Source organism: Megalops cyprinoides, chromosome 21 (genome assembly GCF_013368585.1).
Source record: "Megalops cyprinoides isolate fMegCyp1 chromosome 21, fMegCyp1.pri, whole genome shotgun sequence".
In the NCBI taxonomy this organism is placed as follows: Eukaryota; Metazoa; Chordata; class Actinopteri; order Elopiformes; family Megalopidae; genus Megalops; species Megalops cyprinoides.
The window spans coordinates 15380864-15402616 of NC_050603.1; the positions used below are offsets into that span (position 1 = coordinate 15380864).

General features: G+C 43.4%; 1 protein-coding gene across 1 annotated transcript in view; it reads right to left on the reverse strand.

The window, feature by feature from the left end:
* lpcat1 (lysophosphatidylcholine acyltransferase 1) overlaps window positions 1-21753 on the reverse strand; it is a 39011-nt gene that overhangs the window by 11945 nt on the left and 5313 nt on the right. The window contains exons 2-3 of the mRNA XM_036515598.1: window positions 5252-5391; window positions 3350-3564 (exon numbers count right to left, since the gene is read on the reverse strand). Coding sequence (XP_036371491.1) covers window positions 3350-3564; window positions 5252-5391 — 355 coding nt within the window. The remainder of the gene's footprint in view (window positions 1-3349; window positions 3565-5251; window positions 5392-21753) is intronic.

Genomic DNA, 21753 nt, shown 5'->3' on the forward strand with positions numbered 1-21753 from the left:
AATCTCCCAACCCATACTGTTTTTTTTTTCCCTGACCCGAGAAGGAAAAAAATGAAGATGAATGAATCTGGTGGTGTTCACATTCAGAATTAAGAAGAACAATACGTTCACATGTTAAAGGTACTGATGGTCTTACACGACTCATAAGCAATGGTGTACTGAACATTGTATTTCCTTAAATAAACAATTTATCTCATGGAATGGTCCAACAAGAAAGCCCTCTGAACTGAAAACAATGCACAGTAACATCCCAGCCTCTTTCTGTGAGGGCTGACAGTCAGGCAAGACTCAATCAAGCTATCAAAACCACTATGTACCAAAGTGAGCACAAGGTAAATCTCTCATCATTTCCATGGTAGAAACTGGCACGGAAAAGTATTCACACTGCCGGTGCTTGTGTGAGATCTGTTGCTACACATATAACATATACTGGCAGACAGACATGCATTTAGATGCATAAAATGATTCATATTATGAAGTCTATATGTGATAATTTTATAATATAATAATTTACAATATTTAAAATATAGAAACCTGTCAGTTTTCTCTTCAGTTTTGTGGAATAGGTCTTTACATGATGAACAGGAGCTGTGTTAACACTGTACAGTGAGATTCATTAGGGGTTTAGCAATGTCTTTGCTAAACACCCCAGCAGCAGTGATGTCACACCCAGGGGTGCGGACCCCTGTAGCTGTGATCATTAATGTTGTCTATGCCTAATATATTCAGTGTATACCTTTTGCATTTATGGATGACAGTTGCGCAAAGCTAATCACGCACTTTCATATACGAAAACACCGGTTACAGAAAAACAGAAAAAATACAGTGGAATAAAGTGCCTTGAACTCTAGGCATCATCTAAGAAGTGGTATGAGAGGCTGTCCATGAAAGTGTGGTAGGCTACATAAAAGTTAGGCTCATTTAAAAAAAAAAAAAAAAAAAACTTAAAAGGAAAAAAGTGTACCCCTAATTTATGGGAGATCACCATAAAACATGATGACATCATTAAAAAGACTTCAAGCGAGAGGTAGAGGTAAATAATGTTGGACCTCCATGAATCTCTCTGACAGAAGACACTAAATATAGAGGAATAAAGCACTTTTACTCAGGGAGTTATTACTCTGCAGGTGACAGAGTGCCTCACCCTGTAAAAGCCCATACTGAATCAAAACCAAACAGCCATAAAAAGGTGACTTTCAGCCACTGAGAAGCCTGCATGGCGTAATGTTGAAATAATGACTCATATAAAATATTCACTGTACGTGCTGGGATTCACTGTCTGAGATGCAAAGTTCTTTTTTATCACCAAAATATTTGTTTACTGCATACAATGTACTTTTTAAAAATTCAAAAATTATTCCAAAATGATGGGATTCTAACAACTGGTTTACCCTTGTGTGCAAAGTACAGTATACACAGCAGGGTTGTGAAACACCAAGATTTTCACTGCTATCACCTCACTTTCGTACTTTACGTACTTACTTTCCCACAGAGTCATTTGAAGTGTGCACCAGATGTGCAAACTTGAGTGGGAAACACTGGATTTGTGAGACTGGCCGCACCGACAAATCTAATATTTGACATTCTCACTCTAAAGTACATTTTTTTGTGCGTTTTGAGACCACAGCTGTTAATCAGTTTAGGTGGGCACGTCTAGCTGAGAAACCATTCTGCGTAAGAGTAATGAATGCCAAGAAGCAACACAATAAAAGGGCTAACTTAAAAACAGAGGACTATAGCACTAGAGCTAAGTGAAAGCTTGTTCTATTGTTGTGCCACTACCGCTTAAGACAATTAAGTTGGTAGTGCTGAATTGGTATAACAAGGCTGTGCTGTTGCTTGAACTCCAGAACTCCTGGTGGGCATGAGTTCTGTTTTAACACGTTTTGTTCCACCTTTCAGTTCGTGCCAGATCGCATTCATCGCACAAGAATGAGGCAGAAACTGCAAGTACGAGATAAAACCAATTTTCTGAGGGCTCAGAAACTTCCCATTTCGGGAGGCATTCCACAAGTGCAACCTATTCGGGAAAGCATTTCAAAGCGGTATTGTTCTACTGCCAGAGCAGAGCCTGAGAAATCCTCAGACCTGACTGGCCCACATGACATACTGTTCATGCAAGCATGCTATTTTCAGTCAAAACCACCTCGTGTCAAAAGGTCAGAGTGAGCAGAGGGGGGGTTCACAAAAGAGGGGGAGGCAGTAAGACAAGTTGAAGTTTCACTCAGATACCTTTAGCCTAGCGTACTGTGTGTTCTATAGTACATTATCTGTGATCAATAACACATCACAGGGAACAAATGTGAAACACTACAATGTTGCTCCTCCAGCCAGCCAATTCTGAAGTGCAAACATAGATCCATTCTAAGGAGTCTGTGGAAAGTCGTGGCTAAGACATGTCCTCGTGGGTTAGCAGCCTTCAACAGCTAGCAATAAGGTCACACTCCAGGTGCATGGAGTAGAAGGAACACAAGGGGAGTTCTGGGCGGTCTGAAATGTCACGCTCCAAATGAGGGGAGAGACGGGCCAAACAAATTCCAAAACGTCCGGAGCCGTCACAGTGACTCACACTTCAACCAGCAACAGTGCTCTAGTACAGAGAGCAAAGGCTTATTATTTGTTCAAACAAGTCTATGACTGACAGCATGTGCATGTGATATCTCCATCTTTTATGAGGTTTGTGAAGCTTCGCTCTCCCTTCACTACTAAATCATAACATTTGATAGCTTACTAGCAGATGCACTAGAGAAATTTTCCTCCCCATTTAATACACTTGTCAATCAATTTGTTATGATCCATCTCTGTCAAAACTGCTGCTGTGTGCTAAAATATGACTCACTGGTGCAAACCTTTTCACGAGCATTCTGCTTTACATTTACATTTATTTATTTAGCAGAAGCTTTTATCCAAAGCGACGTACAAAAGTGCATACAGTAAGTATAGTGACAGTACGGGGACAGGATGTGTACAGTTCCACAATGAGACAGTAGTTCTCAGCTGAGAGCAAGGTCTGTTTGAGGACACAGTACTATCCAATTTGTACAACTACAGGGTATAGGGCAACTAATAAGATATACCTTCAAACTTCAAACAGCAACTTCAACTTCAGCGTTAAAAATTGCACTGGGTGTTACTTGGATCGACAGGCAATAATCGATTGAGATAATTTGTATACTTATCACTGGTGTGACCATCTTCATTCATTTTAAGCCAATTCCATGGTTCTGTTTTCATAGCTCTAGTTATAGTTCTCAGTATGGCTGCAGCAATTCAGCATTCAAACAGTCAAGACTGCCAGCATCAGAGGACAGGACGCAGACAATGTGAATGGAGGGAAAGAGCCACTTACTGCCCCACACCGGGATGTCCTTGCTCTCGGCCTTCATCACGATGGACGCCATCGTCATGGTGACGGGGATGGCGTCGAAGTAGGAGGAGTGAGGCGCCAGGGTGAGAATGGGCGCCTCGGAGGGCAGGGCCTGCCGCCCCTTCACCGTGATCCAGTGGAAGCCGCCGGCGAACCACATCGCCCGCATTATGGCTTTGAGCGCCAGGTCCACCAACCTGCAAAAAGGGTGGGGGTGGGGGATGGGCGAGAGGCAAAACAGGGATTTCTCTTTGCATTTACATTTACATTTATTCATTTGCCAGACATTTTTATCCAAAGCAACTCACAAGTGAGGCAACTGAGGCTTTGTTTGGCATGTAAGCGCATATTTCTAGATTACCTTCTGAATGACAGAAATCCACGCACCCGCTGTCTCTGGGCCAGAGACGTGAACACAGTGCTCAATGGGTTAAACAACACGTCAGGAGACAGGTTTCTGGGAAGCGTGCCCTGAGCACTGGGGTGTACCCAGGTGTCTGTTTCAGCAAGCTGGCTCGCCCCGCCCCGCCTCTGCCCCCCCCCCCTCCTTCCAACACTCTCTCTCACAGCGCACACTCGAAAAGGCATGGGGAAACCGATAGCTACAGCGCTGCAGCCCGGTGGCAGATGGTGGGTGTGGTTTTTGCGGTGCGGACGGGACAGCGGGACAGCAGGACCTATCAGATGGTAGCTGGGTTCACCGTTTCCATCGGTCCCTCGGGGGTTCCGTCGGTCGGCGTCTGCTGTCTCGCGGTTTTCGCGCAGCTGAACGCCGGCATGCGAGTGTGTGTGTGTGTGTGTGTGTGTGTGTAAGAATGGGTGCGCGTCTGTGTGCGCTCGTGCCTGCCAAGCAGGAGGTTTGGGAGCCAGTGCAACGCCCCCGCCCCGCTGCTCCGTGGCCCGGCAATGTGCTCATTCTGTCTCCGCAGCTGCAGCATCAGGTGACGGCGGAGGCCCAGGTGAATAGAATCGTTAACAAAAAAGGGTCAGAGGATGAGATTACACGGATGGGAGGGGACCCGCCGCGTCTTTGTCTTTGAATAACGCAGACAATGTTCTGACAACCTCTCTGCAACATCGGAGCAACACTATACCGTCCTCTTCCAGCTGGGAGAGTCTCACTCATTCATGTAATGAGTCTAAAAAGATAATGCTGCAGTTTATGTTAGGGTGGATCACCAGCGCTGCCTGCCTTAAATGCAGTTTAAATGTTCAGCTTGGAAATACTGCCATTTTCACTGTGTATTATTAAAAGTCAATTTGCCACAGAAATGTACATTTTAAGCATACTATGGGCTTTATGCATCTGGTCACACATTGATTACTGCTTGAGAGGGTGTTTTAGACTGCTGGGTGTGTTGGAAAATCGAAGCGTGGCACATAACTCTGAGGGAATGATTTGGCAATGTACTAACTGCAATGTGGATATCACTGGTAATGTTCACCAGTGGAGATCTGACAAAAACCTGTTGCAATGGTGTTAATGTAAATGTTTGTTTTTACTGTTATTAGCAGTAAATGATATTCTATGCATTCGGATGGCATTTAGTATATTCTTCTTTATGAAAAGGTAATGGTACAACTATAGCACCATAACCATTTTAGTAATGTTATAAACAAAGCTGGGTCTCGCTGAGCTAAAAGCTGTGACATAGAATGGTCTCCATGCCGGTTTGAACATATAAGTTTAGCCCAGGCTGCTCAAATCCAGCTTCAGAAGGCCGCAATCCAGCAGGTTTCCCAGGTCTATTTAAACCAATAACACCCTCAGCGCTGGGGCAGGAGGCCAGATTGGTTGAACTGAGCCAGGCTGGAAGGGGAAGCTTACAGAGCTTCTGGCCTTCCAGGACAGGTCTTTAGGGAAGGACTGTTTGTCATGCTTACCTTCTCCACCAGCACAGCGGCTCCACCACCTGCTCGGAGCGCCCCACGGTGGCCACGAAGGCGAAGGGCCAGGCCAGCAACATCATGAACGCGGCGAAAAAAAGGCGGATGGGGAACAGCGTCACCGACATGACGGCAATCTGCAAAACAAAGAGATGGGGGGTGGGGGGTGGGGGACGATTAAGAACATCTGATGAAGACTGAATTTTTGCCTCGCTGTGATGGGCCTTAAATCCTTTAATGCCCTAAAGCCCTGGATGAGGAGAGCTAGCCAAGTTTGCTCCTTCTCCAGTGTAGCTGAACAGTCTTTTACTTAGACAGTGACCGGCAGAACGCTGAAAGTGATCGAATATACACAATGGTTGAAAGTGGGCACAATGTTTTAATGTGAGACGGTAGCTTAGCGCAATCATTTTCCTTGTAACATCAGGTCAAACTACTCTACACTGGTCAATAAAGTGAAAGACTGTTATCTTCAGTAATTTTATCAAGGAAGTGCCATTTTCAGAAAACCAGTCAGGGCCCAGTACCCAGTACTTAGTAGTTTGCTTCCCCTATATCACACTTTTTATTAGATGAGCATTAAATGGCCAACTGCGTGGCAACGTAACAGCTCTCAGTAGCCTGCTGCTGTGTCCTTACTTGTCTCCTACCAGCTCATGGGAACAAAGACTTGGTTTTGGTGAGTCACTCTTGAGTGAGGAGCTTGACAAGTACAATGAGTTCCCTAGGCAGTGACACGTCTACAGGTATAAAGAGGATTTCAAGGCATTTAGATAGAAATGGCAAAAAAATCACTTACAATATGTGTACACAGGGGGAAAAAAAAGCCTTAAGAAAGATCACCTTTACCTGTCTGACAGATTAGCAGTGAATCCTGGCCATATTTCGACAAATGGACAATAAACTCAGATTTCACTCTTCACAGAACTCAAATAACAATTAACTATCTTTAATTTTTTGAGAGCCACGGTCCATGAGGAAAAAAAAAACACACATATAAGCATTTATGGTCTTACTACAGCATTGTCTAATCTGTTTACACGTTTCAAAAAAATCTTTTCTTTAAATACTACCTAAACTGTAGATTAGTAGTCTAAGGAGATCTTGATTTGAGGGAAAAAACACAAATATACAAAAGAACAGAAAATCTCTGTGGCCAAACATCACATCTTCCTCTGCGTAACCTCCTCTGAACAAAGTCATGACCCACAACCCTCAGCACAATCACCACTGGGCAAATATACAGGGAGCTGTCTCTGTTCATGACATGGCTGTGTCAGGCCTTCTGGCTCTGGTCTCATGGTTATATGTCATGTAGTTATTATACAGAGATTAAAAGAGGGTGAAGAGAGACAAAATTATCTGACAGGAAACTGCTAACCAGAAAACAACATAACAAATCTACCACCAACATTCTGCACATTGCAAATTAAATGGAAGCTTCTGGAAGTACACAAAGGCTTCTTGTTTCCTTGTGGTGTAAAAGGAGGTAGCACACAGAGGAGATTAATCAGTTGACTGTATTATCGTAATGAAGGTCAGAGAGCTCTCTGAAGACTGCAGTCAAATGCTCATTAACCTCCAAAAGTTGGAAAAGAGCTATGAAGGAATTCTGGAAATGCTGAATTTGCTTTCCAGTTATTGACAAATTTTAGGCCAACTCGTATGATGCCAACCCTGCCAGAGAGAGAATGTACATCTATGAAATCCAACACATACCAGGTCATTCTGGCCAAAAACCTGTTTCCCTCTGCCAAGAAGCGCAAACTTGGCTTAAATTCTAGTATGGAAATGATCCAAAGTATTTACCCAAATGGATAAATTCAAAAGGAAATGGTTAACTACACACCAAAACAACTATTATCAATTCATCATCTCTATATCCGGACCTCAATCCAATCAATATTTGTAGTCTGAAGTTAAGAAAGCAGCTCATGAATAAAAATCTAAAAATCTGAATGACCTAGAGAAATTCTGCCAGTGGGAATGGTCAAAATCCCCACTCAGAAGTGCCAAAATCTCATAAAACACTACAGGTAGCAGTCAGTGTAATCCATGCCAGAAGAGGATTTACAATATACTAATTACAGATATGTGAATAAAGGTGACCTGTGTGTTTTCTGGATTAAAATCCATTATTTGTGAACAATGTGAATTTTCTCTGTGCAATGCCATGAAGATTAACAAAGAACATTCAATTTTTTAAATCCAATATCCTTAATTTGGCCAGGAGTTTGAATAAATATAGATAGCACTGTATATGCATCTCTCAGGGCTTAACGCTGACAGTTCTGCCCTGCATTACTGAATCGAAAGAGTCCCAGTGAATGCTGGTGTGTACGTACATTCGTTAGCAGTAAGACATTTCAGCTGCTTGATTGGTTCTGCCTCTACACACAGTCAAAATGTACCGATCTGCTGTAACCACCACATACCAGTCATACATTTTAAGCCTGTTCACTCACAAATACTGAGGAATGTATGAGCAGTGTTCCATACAGCTTTATCAGCAAGCAGCAGCTTTAAGCAGCTGGAGGAAACCTGGAGAGCTTGATCTCTTTGGTGATATCATTGCTAATGTAACAGCTAAATACATGCATGCGCTGCAGTTTACTCAGGTAGAGTCAATGCAACCTCTGTAATTCCCAGCTACTCAAGTGTCTGAGATAGGAAATGCCACATTATCAGCCTCATTCCTGTTCAGTACTGGGACATGAACTTACGGTCACAACTACCAGCTGCAGCCTTCAGCTCCGTAAAATGTCCTACTCAGTAAGCTGGGACTCCCCAGATCTCCAGATGGCAGTAACAAATAGGTTTGTGGGCCCGCTCAACGGATGGTAGTAATGTTACATAACTAATTACGATACCTCAATCTCTTGACCTGAACTTCTGCGGTGGCCCTCCCCAGCTCAAAGCCCTACACGCAGGGGAATTACACATGACGACGTGACGGCTATCCTGTTACATCAGAGGGGCCGCCATTCAAAAGGGGGGGGGGGGGGGGGGGGGGGGATGAGAGGTGGTAATTAAGCGCTGGCCGAGCTTACAGAGAGCGGCCCTCGAATCGGCCTCCGGCAGGAACCGAGCACAGTGGTAAACATCCTGCACGTGTGGCGAGCGGCGACCAATCGGAAATTTCAGCGCGGCTCAATTGCGGTCCCCCGCTGAGCCGGGCTGCAGGACTGTGAGGGGCTCTCTGATCTGAGATCAGCGCTGAGAGGGTTCAGAGGCTTGTTGAAAGGGCTCCAGTTCGAGAGTGTGGGTTTAGTGCACGCGATCATGAGATCGAAGGGGTGGTTTCGTCTGCCGCTGTGAACGACCACGCTGAAAATAATGAACAAGGCAATCAGTGCCAATTGTTCTGACAATACAGATGTAAAAAATTAAAAAAGGCACACCCACTGCCTGACTGAGATAAAGAATAACACGTCAAGAAGGTATATTTTTCATGTTAAACGAATAAAGTTTTCATCTGTGTGTCTATATATGGTTTCCAAGTCTAATTTTACATTATCAGTTTATGCTCCGACTGTTATGAGCCAAAACATAAAAAAAAAAAAAAAAATACAAAAATACAGTCAAGCAAAGGACTACCACAAACAGATTTCCACATGTCTGATCGTAGTTATGCATTATTAATGCAATGTTATTTAATTCTGAAAACAGAAAACAGGCTTTTGGGATTAATCTAATGCTAATTCATAAAAACAAAAGAGAGTGAAAGAAGGAGATTCTAATGCACACAGACGTTTCCTGAAAGACTGCAGCGCTGCAACTCTTCCCTGGAAGTGTGATTTATTTTTCATGGAAAACAGCTGTCAGACCCAGACCTTATATCATACATTTCCGTGGGACAGGCCTCTGACAGACACAGGTTATGTGGCTTTGAGGCTTGAGCGGTCACAGGCATAGAGTGAATATCGATCCCACTGGATACACTTCCAGTGCTCTGAGATAGGGGTATTGGGAAGGAGCAGCAGTTAAATCTTCTGTGCACTCCATGGCTGCAGACCACAGCACAGGCTGACTAATTTGCTGGTTAATTAAACAGAAAGATATGTCACAAAGGGCAACAGGAAGGAAACATGCCCTTTTTGAACCACCGAGTCTATTAATAATGGGGGAGGATCAAGTGAATGAGTGTGAAAAATTGACAGTCACTTAGCAGATGTATATGTTAGCATGACGCCTCATATGCAGGGAACAAACAGACATGCAAGCCTGTTTAAATACAGCTGAACAGCTACCAGTTTCAAAGTACTCTTTAAATCCTAGAAATACAATTACTTGGCTGCTTCCCTTTAGAGACTGACACTGGACTGATTTGGTCTACTTCATATAAGAGACCCCTTTGAATAATTCCAACTTCACTAGGTAAAACACAAGACATTTATGCACTAAGTATTCAGATGGGAACATTTTTTTCCCTTCCAAGCTCACTCCGTGATGAGTCCATTCAGCGGACTGGCAACGGATCCTCCGAAGCCAGTGTTCCTGTTTATTTATTTATTTGGCCCAGCTGTCTGCACCTTCAGTGGCGCTGACAGGAAGATTAAACCTTCCAGGAGCTGGCTGGGGTGGAGGGGGGAGGGGCTTCTCTTGGGACCAGACCACCTGACTGCCACTCCACTGGCAAAGAGATGGACAAGCAAAACAGAGGGAGAGAAGGAGGGAAGGAGAGAGAGAGAGAGAGAGAGAGAGAGAGAGAGATAGAGAGGCAGGGAGAGGGAGGGAGAGACAGAGGGAGAGGTAGACAGAAAGAGAGAGAAGGAGAGGTAGACAGAGAGGGAGAGAGAGAGGGTGAGGGAGACAGAAATAGAGGCGAAGGAAGACATGTACAGCACAATCTTCCTTTCGGTTTCTCTAACGCCTTGAGACTCATCACGTCTTTATTTGCCCCCGTTTTCATGAGACCATGTGCTGTTAGACAAAAACAACACTGCCAGGCCTAACGATCTGTGACTCCAAAACGCATCACACATCATATAATACCACTACAGAAAAACAATGTGCAACAACAATGTGCAGTAAGGACGTGATTTTGATCCAACAAAATAAAACTGAAAAATGCTTGTACGAGTTAGCGCCATCAACATCGAAAAGCAGTGTAAATCAAGCAGAAAAACTGAAGACATCACTGAAGCATGCCAGCAACATTTGTGCTATAAAACTAGGACAGACAAGAAGGGGTTTCAGCTGAAAATTGAGAAAGCGTTCAGTATTTGGGCAGAAATTACAACACAGCAGCTACAAAGAAGGATACTGAACCCCAGTCCTCCAATTTAAAACAAATTTTGCTAGTATACTTAAACTACTGAATGTCTGCATTTGGTACAATATAGCTAGATGTAGGGACAATAAAAGACTTGAGTCTGTAACTCAGCACCCTGAGCACTCTTAAGCTTGCAAACTTCGTGCATTTACTTTATTATGAGTGACAGATGTTTAACAATGTGTATCTGTTGTTACAGTTTACGGTATACAGCTTCTCTATCTCTCTTATACTGGAGACGGGTAGACTCTTCAAGAAATACCATTAAACAGCAGTTCTCGAAAAGCTACAAACATTTCACAGCATGCATACTGTAAGCCAGCTATTTTATGTTACACAGCTTGCATTCACCCACGTGCCCACTACTCTACAGATGCAATACCATTTGTTGCATTACCTTTTGCTGTGAATGAAGTTTTTTCCCTACGTTTTTTATCATATACATCCTCTTGTATTACAGTCATTTTATGAGACTCTGTAATTTTACAGCATGGTCATTATTCTGTGATTATAATTGGTAAATATTTGGATGCATACTTCTAGCTGTTCAATCTGAGAAGCAGTAGCACAGCTGTACAATTACAAATCATGTCACTGATCAGAGTATGGATAACAACTTACTTCCCAAGCCAGGGTGACTTACATAGCCCCACATGTTTTACCTGAATGGATAAAATATGCTAACATCTGGCTACTAAAACCTGCAATGGCAGTGTTTCATTTGGGATTTCAAAATGCAGCCTTGAAGTTAAGAGCCCAATTCCCTAAATACTATGCTGCAATACGACTACCTGCACTGTGACACCAAGGCCACTCTGTCACTGCTTGGTCCTGTGACTTGGCATGAGCACTGCCGCATAACAGCACTTGAGGCCTATTCTTGTGCATGTCGCGTGTGAACAGCAAAGCCGTAGCGTTCCTTACACAGGTGCTCCACCTCGCACACAGACAAAAATAGCAGTGAAGTAGCAGCAAACCAACAGTGAACCATCACCCTTTTTTTACCCAGCGTGCTTTTCCTCAGCTCGTGATAGAGCAGGCTGGCTGACTGGCTGATCTAGAGTCAGCTAAATGATTTATACCCCGCACATACCAAGCCTGTTCATTACAACCCTTGGCACAGCCAAATCATGACGGATGGGTGACAACTAAGCTATTTTTTTTTTTCCTGACTCACGGAATAGATCCATATCACAACTAATTCATCAAAAGTCAAGTTAGGCTTATTTTTTCCCTTCGAGAAGCCTACAGAAGTGATCTCTAACACATATCAGGCAAGGGCAGTAAGTGTAGACAGGGGCGCGTTTGCATTACGAGGAGTTTCGGCCCGCTCCTGGCACAGAGGTGACCTCTTTTTTTAGGAATGCGCTCTGTATCTACTGGATGCTGATACGCGAAGCCTCCAGAGTCTGGGAGAAGAGGGGGACGGGAATGTCAGAAACCGCAGACACCTGGTCGGGGGCCTGCCGGTGGCTGTGCTAGCGGGGATCGGAATTCCTGGGCGCTGACACCGCTCTCACGCCCGCCCACCTGCTCGCGGATGCTCACACTGGAAAGGGGGGCTGGATTCGGCCTGACGGTCTGTGCTGTGGCGAAATGTTCCGGCGTGTACGACACACTCCTGCCCGGAGCTCCGCGGCCTGCACTGCGCGAGTCTGTCTGCAGGGGCCACAATGCAGTATAGTGGTTAGGACGCAGGACTCGTAATCGAAAGGTTGCCGGTTTGATTCCCCGCTGGGGCACTGCTGCTGTACCCTTGGGCAAAGTACTTAACCCACAATTGCCTTAGTAAATATCTATCAGTATGTATGGGTACCTTTGTAAAAAAAAAACTATAACCGATGTAAGTTGCTCTGGATACGAGCTTCTGCTAAACGCCAGTAATGCAATGCAATGTAACGCACTGCCCTGTGGCGGACATGACAAATCCTTCAGATCTCATGTGAATGTGCGGCGGTGACTGGACACAGACGCGACGCTCTAGGAATAACTGGATTAAGCTAACAGCGACAGGGGAAGGGATTAAATACAAGGCAGTGATGAATCAACATGCATTCCTCTGTGTCTGTTTAATAACCGGATTTCATCCAAACACAGTACCGATGTTTGCCCATAAGGATGTGTAGAGCAGGCCAATATAATGATCTGGAGACAACCAGCTCTTCCACGCTCACCCGATCACCTGAAACACTACCACTTACAGCAATTTCTTATGTCTTAAACTTCTTTTTCCTGTTTTAAAAAAATTCTATTCTAATGGTTTCAAGCACTCGTATCTCTACCATCTAACTTGTACCTTACCTGGCCAGCTATTGAAACCCGGTCATGCAGCGCTTATAATATTGTTGTCTCCTCACATGGCTTTTTGCTTGTGTTGTACTCACAACACAAATTGCTTTGGATAAAAGTGTCTGCCAAATGAGTAAATGTAAATGTAAATGTGTTGCGGTTTAATTTTTTAAACATGACCCTAGCAAGATGTCAGGATATCAATGCTTATGAGATCCAGTTTCAAACACAGACACATGACCGAACTTGGCACGCATGACTGAGGCAATCACCGACATGCCCTTTTTAACTCTTCGCTAACGGAATGTAAACACCCTGTTGTTTTGCAAATGTCAAATGGCGTTATCCACGGATGCAAAGAACCATGAGAACGCTTGACGTCAATCGTGTCTGAAAGGGTGGGGGGGGGGGGGTGGGGCTGACCAGCGAGTGGGTGGTGGTGGTGAGTGGTAATTCGAGCCCTTTCACGCACACCCACTGCATTTGAATGCTCATCCGTTTGCTCTCGGTTGTAGGAAGTGGACACTCTGGCCTAATGTGAAACCAGAGCGAATCAGAGGCAGTCAACTGCTCAGTCTGTGCCAGAGAAGGCTCTGTAATATCTCTCTATAGCAAACACGCTGGCCAGGAGGTTCTTGTAGGTAGATGTTGCCTTTGTGACCCTCCAATAAATCCACCAAACAAAAATTCACTCCTGTAGCACTGCTTTCTTATCTCATTTCCCCAATACTGTTAAAACGCGTTACAACTTAAGTGTCTGAAAAATCTTGCTGGACGTGTAATACACTGGATTTTTATGCTAGTGAACAATTAGTAAGTAGTAATAAGGGCATTTTGAATGGCATGATTTTTTAAATGACAGTTCCTGTTATTTGGCCCTGGCTGCATGGGGGCGCGATGTTATCTAGCTGAACTGTGCTGGTACAGTCGTATGGAACAGAGTATATACAAAGCAGAGCTGTATCTGATAATCCTGCATTTTTGATGGTCCTAGTTTTTCCAACAAAATAACCACCATACCCTTTGCGAGATCTTGTCGCAATGACAATAAACAATTTTAAGTTGTGTACTTTCATATTGGAATCTGTTGTTAAAAACAGGAGCTATGCCATTTATCTCTAGGATAGCAAGAGGATAGGATTTAACCTACTGGAAAACAAACAAAACCCAATCTCATTCTAAGAGACAGATCAGAGGGTGACAGTCTACTTAAGGCCACAATGCCACGTGTGAAAAGGCTCTGAGTGAAGTCGTCCAGCACTGGGGACACGCCCTCTATACAGCCCGGTGCCCTGCAACCAAACCCAGCTGTCAGGCTTGTGGGAGGAATGAAGTCAACCTGCAACAGCAAACTGCTCATTACCCTGCCCTAGTCCCCCCTGCTACTACTCACTAAGGAGAAGTTCCTGCCCCACCAGCTGTGTGGTCTCCTATCTGAGCCCCATTAAGCCTGACCGTTCAACAATGGAGCAGTGTTCCAAACCGAAGCATATTAGAGCGTCCGTCGTTAAAATTTTTAAAACTAGCTGAGAGCAAGTATGAGTGACTACCCTTATCTACATGCACATTTATACCCCAAACCCCCCTTTCAAAATCTGTAGAGAATTCTGTGGTCTCCCCTGGGAATCACTGGAACCCCAGAGCATCTCTAAATCTGAATGCATTATATTTCATCCAGTATTAACCAGTTCCACATCTAGCGTTAAACACAATACATTATAGATATCCTGAAATATTCATAACCAAAGATTCAAAACATGAAAAAAAAACGTTACAGTGAACTTTGAGTGCCTTTCAGACAAGGGAAAGTATCACAAATATCACTGAAGAATATCACATGCTGTATACTATATACTAGTATATTGTTAATAGCAGGGTTGTTTTGCCCGAAATAACTCCTATTGATATGTCATAATCATCATTTCATCATTTGCTTTAGAAGGGCTTTCTGAAGAGGAGTATGCCAACACAGAGAACAATACTAAAACAAACTCTAGATAAAATGAATGCAAACCATGTCAGGTAAGTAGAACGTCAGTAAAATCACCCTGTATGCGTTTTCCCCCCATTTCTGGCATTTCTAAGATTTTTTGTTATTTTCACACTTTGTTATTTTGTTTTACTTATTCACTCTAGGGATGGGGTTGGAATATTTATTAAGAGAGGTCACATAACTCTCCCTAAACATTTAGGCTATGCCAAGCTTCTAGAGGAAACAGCACAAAACTGGCTCAGCAAAACCAGCTCTTTGTTTTGTATGTAAATAGCCTCTCTGCACAGACAGAGTGAGCAAAACAGAAGTGAAAGAGAAGTAGAGAGAGGGGAAGGGGAGGGAGGGAGAGGGAGGGAGAGCGAGCAAACAGATTCTGACTCTCCCCATTCAGGGAACAGCAACAGATACTGCCCGTGGGCTACAATGTGATATGGATGCCACAATTTCACTTTCCTTGGTTCCGCTGTAGTATATCTTAGCAAATTTACAAGTTAAATTCACCAAAAAATGCACACTGACACGCTGCAGGAGTCAGGATACGTGTGCAAAAGACGACAGTATTCTGTCGTTTTTTCAAGGTCAGTCACGCGAAAATGTGCTGAGTCATGAGAACACTAGCTGCTGGCTGCACTTACTTCATGGCTTTAAAAGTTAAGCTTTGTTTTCAGTTCAGGCATGCGTGGTATACAAGAGGTTATAAAATTGTTTACAACAGACCTGGACAATTGTGAAAGGCCTCGAAATCCACCAAGTCTCAGTCAGTCAGGTTCATCATCAAAACATTCTAAAACATTGACACGTACCGACAAATTTTGCCTGACCTGTTGTTACATAAGCACTAGGAGAACCATGGATGTGGAGAATCTTTCAGACATGTTATCTGCCCGTATGTTAACTAGCAAAACCTGCCATTGGGCCCTCAGACCCTAGTCTTGATGGGTAGCATCATTCATGAATGCAGAAGTGACGAGTATAATTAACGAAGAGAAATGCAGTATGCAGTGTAATGTAGCCCTGAACTCTCACTGAGAATCACAAATCTGCATTGCAGTGAAACCCAGGCTGAATCACTGGTTTGAATTAAAGCACAGCACTGATAAGGGCATGACTAGAACCGTACTTCAATGAAACCACTTAACTGAGCTATCCTTCTCAGAAGTCAGAGCCTTAGCAGTTACAAATCAAAACAGCAGGAGTAGTTAACTCAAGAACTAGGCATAATAAAGCAAACTGCTGGACTGTGAAATGCTTCGAAAACAGGCCAGTGAAAAACAAGCACATGCGTGCCTAACAAAGATCCCTGACATTTACCACTGGCTCGTTTACACCGTTTCCCCTCGATTGCTTATGCATAATTGTGCATGGCCACTTTGGCTCAGTTAACTGGGCGCCCACATGAATGCAAGGTATTACAGCCCAACTCGCAAAATATTTATTCACTCTGGCAAAGGCAGTAACCAACATATGCTATCCAAGTATCCAGCATGTTTCCGGACACCAAGACAAGCAGTTGCTTCGGTTTTTGTGACATGCACCTCTAATAAAAACTGCTACAGCACTCGGGCTAAGAGGAGATTATAGGAATCCAATAGCGCGTCATCCTCAGCTTCCCTCGAGTCTGTCGAGTGCTGTGGTTGGAAGCTGCGGCCAGAGCTGATGTAATGCAGGGTGCAGCAGAAGCGGTTTTATGTTCAATAATTTACTATTCACAGACAGCCCGACTCCTAACAGGGGCTTAATCAATCTGTGCGAGCGCCAGAGGGGATGACGAATGCGTCACACACGCTGTCACAGGGATTCCCCCTGGGCTCCTTCACTGTACTTTCCGTTCAAATCCATCTCAAGAGAAGGGAAATCCGCTTCACCACTGACTGCACCGAGGTGAGACAGAACCTTGACAGGCCTAGATGTCGACACATACCGACCAAACCTGCCAGAACCTCCATCCCCTCCCAGCTATGCAAATAATAAACTTCATTCCTCTCCGGGTAAACCAAACCAATTAAGCCACCTGTTTACAACAGGGATTTCAAAGGCCTGTTTTGAAACATGAATAGCAATACCCAGAAGGGAAAGGGAACCAATAGGAATTGAAGAAGGTGACATGTGATGCATTTTATTCTTACAGTATCATGGCTTCTTGATCTTGGTATAGTTTGCTTACATTGACTAAGTTTATTCTTTCTTTTTCATATTATTAAGGCTGAATATATTTTCAGCAAACAAACACTGATTGGTTGATTTATTGATTAATTGATTGGCACAAGATGAAAAATACCCCACATAACATAGCATAATGTGGTTCCCTAACATCTTAATATACCAATATTTTTTTTTTTCTTTTTCTGGAGTGCAACTTCATGGTGGGCTCGTTACTGCCCCCGTTTTCCACTCATTAAATTCGTTGGCAAACCACAGCTTTTGCACGGCAGAAAATATTTCAGTCGTCAGAAAGAGCAGCATGTCCTCTCCCACTGCACTGCCATTTCTCACAGCGGGGCACTCAAATGACTTTCTGATGACCCGCACTTTAGCACGGCGGAGCCGCAGATGATACATGGGAGGTCGGGGCCAGGGGGGCCAGGGGGGCCATGAGGCGTGCGGAGAGGGGCAGGGCATCCGGCCTGCCACACCCCGGCCTTCTGCTCCATTACTCCCATCTCCTGCGCCGTCCAAATCCGCACTGGCAGGGCAGGCTCTCTGGAAACAAAGGCTGGAAATCACCGATTTGTCCTTAGGCTGCGCGATGGAATTTCGCTTGCGAAAAACAAAAATCGATGAAAGGCCTTTGGAAACACACAGAGTGCACAGAAGTCCCTAACATTTTAGGGTACAATGCACGGCTACAGCCTGTTTGTTCGAATAATTGATGAAATCCTCTCCTGAACTTTTAATTTGAGTCTGAGGATGCACAGTTTAGCCATGTGGCCACAAACGGAGTTCTGAAGTACAGATTAAGCGAGTGGTCACATGCTATTCTGCACCACTCTGCTACAGCCACAGAGATGCTAGGTCAGTGAAACTGAAGCCCCTTTACGCCAAAAATTAGATAAATATCCTTATGTCACTGTTGCTAGTTCCCATAAGCCTTTTGCTGTTAGCGAATCTGCAGGTCCTTAGCTATTCCGACATGTTACTTAATTCATATTTATAATTAATAAAGAATTTAATTGTAAAATAAAGATAACAGAAATAAGTTCTGAGTCTGACAGTTTCAGGGAGATTTGTCCTTTCCCTCTGTTTCCAATGCGAGGAGAACATTTCATTCCGCTGCCCGATTTGACGTCTGTTTCCCTCCGGGCTCTGATAGTGTTACCTTCCAATAACTGTCAACACACAGAAAAGTAGAAACCAGAAGAAGTGAGATAGTTAAAAAGAGACTGCCATTATGCTCAAAAAAATGCAACAATAAAAAAGTAGTGCTGACACAGCACTGAAAATTTGATTGTTATTAGGCAGTTAGTACACTGTATTCCACCAGTCTATTTAGGCATTATCAGTCCATCAATCAGGTTAGTTTTACTGGGATTTACTTGCATGCTGTGACTTGTTTAATTTCTCAGGCAATGAAACAAGACAGCAGCAAGATACTGCAGAATGGAGGAATGCACTCACACAAGAAGAAGTCGAGCTCAGAAAATGACTTGGTCAAAGGCTGCATCGAAGAGTAGCGCTCGGTACAACTAAGGACTTAACAAATAACCCAGTAGCAGTAGGCTGAGGATGAACAAAACACTTCACAAGTAAACACAGAGCCGAGAAGAAAGCTTATCAGATCCCGACACACTGCACGGCTTCCGTTTCAACTGAATCCTTTGCTTTCTAATCGTGTTTAAATTCACTGTACATTTAGCTGCTTGGCTGCAAATCAGTGTTGACTTTCAGTTCCCCCTCAGAGTGCAAGACGTTTACATATGATGGACTCCCTGCTGAGGCGATGCTCTGCCAAGACCACATCAAGTACAGCGGTCATATTCATTCTTCATATTCAGTTCGGACAGGAAACTTTGCTTTGAAATACAGTTGTGAATGGCGAATGGTAGCTGTGCGAAGGTTTCACACTATTTTACCTGCTGTAGTCAAACACCTGGAGAGAGTGCCATTGCCTGCCTATGCTCATAAGTAAAAACACTACTGCCTACACACCGCCGTTGAGGCAATCCATTCAATGAATTTCATGACTTATTATTGCTTCAACACCAAAGCCCTGTCCTGAAGGACAAATATAGCAAAGAAACAGACAGGCTGGTACAGGTATAAGCAAAGATGAATCTGGTTAATACCACCTCACTTCATTTCCCAACCATCTTTAAGCCCAGTAAACCATTTGTTTTCAACTTCGGAGTAGCAAGTTATATCTTTGCTCTTTAGGTGTACAAACTAATTAATTTCACCAGTAAAGCCATAATTAGCTGCAGAAATATGTGAACAGCCAGCCAAAGCTGGCAGGGCAGTGTTGTGAAGTAACACTCCAGGGATATTATCAGCTACACTGACATCAAAATCAGTGTCCACTGTGATATACATGGATGACACAGATGCAAGAGGTACTCTAAATGTTGCACTAAGGGGTCTCATTTTAGCCTGTTATGGGTTGAGGCAATATTGCTTCAAAGTTTAAGTTTCAAAAATTAGGAGTAAATGCTTATACTGTTATCTTTCTAACAAACTCATTAAAACCAGCATAAAACCGTTTCTTGTATAGGCCAACAGTTGCTTGTTTTATCACTTTGCACTTATGATTTGGTGTAATCTGATTATGATTTAGCCTAGCTGATCTCTCACTTGTCCATGCAACTCAAATGATCCCCCGTACTTCCGATTGTAAGTCACTGTGCATTTCTCCTGTCCCATTGATTTCTTAAGTCTGCTCTTAATGCTAAAAGCAAGCCTTTCAGAAGATCAGCATCAATATACAGACAAATATAGCAGGCCTGGATTTGTAAGTATTGATACATGTCAACTTGTGAATCAACATTATGTGGAGGAACAGCAATGATAGGAACAGCTGTTTCATTAAATTGTTACAGCGCAGATTCTGGCATTGCATGCAAGCAAGATGACAGGTGCCTACAACCGTTTTATACTACAAGAGTGAAATAATTCAGGATATATCACCGAGCTTAGAAGGTTCTCCACAAAATACCCTTTCATATGTTCTCTCAACACACTTCCTACAATAATTTCACATCATTCTCTCCATTTCACACTACTCTTTAATTGCACAATAACAGGTTTTGGCATTTCATTCCACTCACGTGCACTTTGATCTGGGGATGCAGCAAAACAGTTTAATCTCAGCAATGACTTTGCATGTGGAATTGGCTGAATTATTACATGTGTATTGTGTCTCCCAACTAGTAGACCTCATTGTCTGTCCTTGAATGGGTGCTGAGAGATCAGTTTGCATTCTATGACATTGGAGAATCTTTCTCTAGGAAGAAAATGATACGCTAGAAACTGTAGAGTATTTGGGATAAAGTCTTGTGAGTTTTACAAAAATTAGATTGAGAGGAGAACTACTCCAGGTCACTGGAGTTCTTAGCAAGAGTGCAGGGAACACAACACTAGCTGACATGTAATACCAAGAAACTACCTGTGAAGGACATATAGTTCCAAGATCTACTAGGCGACAGCTAGTTCTATCATCTACTGTGTAACGGGCATCTTGCCCAACTTTGATTTTGGCAGAGGAGCCAAAAGGTCACTTTGGGAATCTGGGAGTTCTTTTTTCTTTTACTTTGCTCAATACTCCATACAGTAAATGCTGATCAGCATATCAAAATGTATTTTCTTCTTCAGTGTCGCACTGCAGGCTGCAAGCAAAAGCACTTTTCCCCCTACCAAAGAGGCCAGGGAGGTGTGACATAAGGTACTTCCATATTCATGTGCACCAATCTCCATTTTGCTTACCCATCAGCCTTTGCAAAGCCCCTTTCTTGTTCTAACAGCGGCTCGGTTTTCCATAGTGAAAGATGTAGGTTAGTGACATGTGACACGGCATACAATGTGCTGGCGGAAAAACCACAAGAGCCTTTCCGTGCAAATGTGGGTAAGAAGAGATGAAGGAAGGTGTGTAGAGGGGAGATGAGGATGAGGAGGAGGTGAACATAGAGGAAACAGGATAAAGAGAAGGCAGATGAGAGGGAGATGGAGGAAACAGAAGACATCACTAAGACTCATTTCCTTTGGGGGGCTGGGGTTCTCCTGATAACCAGTACTTCCCATCTTAACTACCAATCAGTGGATTAAAACTGACACTGAAACCTCAAACAGGTACTATATTTATATTCATATCCAAATTCTATTCAGTTAGTCTCTGACTAACTACATGGGGCTACTCATTCTTCTAATTCACACATCTTGTCTGGGTAACACTTATAGCTCCACTCACCTTCGTCCTTATTGGACACTTACCACACATATTTCACTCTGACTGAGCACTCTGCTGCCTGAGATAGTGGACCAAATCTGCTCCACCAATATGCCTCCTCCCATCTACGTTGGACGTTGGATCAAATTTACAAATGAAGAGAAAATTGGCACAAACAAATTACTGAGGTAAACAACACCCACAGACACAAGAGATTTTTGGCTTATTTGTTTGTTTCTTAACCCAAGTAAAAAATCCAGTAGGACACCCTGATTAGGTTACTGAGTCCTGAACACTGACGGTTTTAATGGGTATTTCAGACAGTAGTTGATGACAGAGTTAACTGGGTAAGAGTGGGTAAAAGTGTACAGGCTAATTTGATGTACTGTACCCTCTAATGTGTAGGGCTCACGACTCAGAATTTTGTCAGTCGAATCGGATTTGTCTGTTTAATGCGAAGATTCGACTATTCGTTCCTTTTTTTTCATACAGCCTATCTGGCAATCAGAAAATCCACTGGCATGAGTTTCAGTGATGATTTCGACCACATTAACATAGTCAAATGCAAC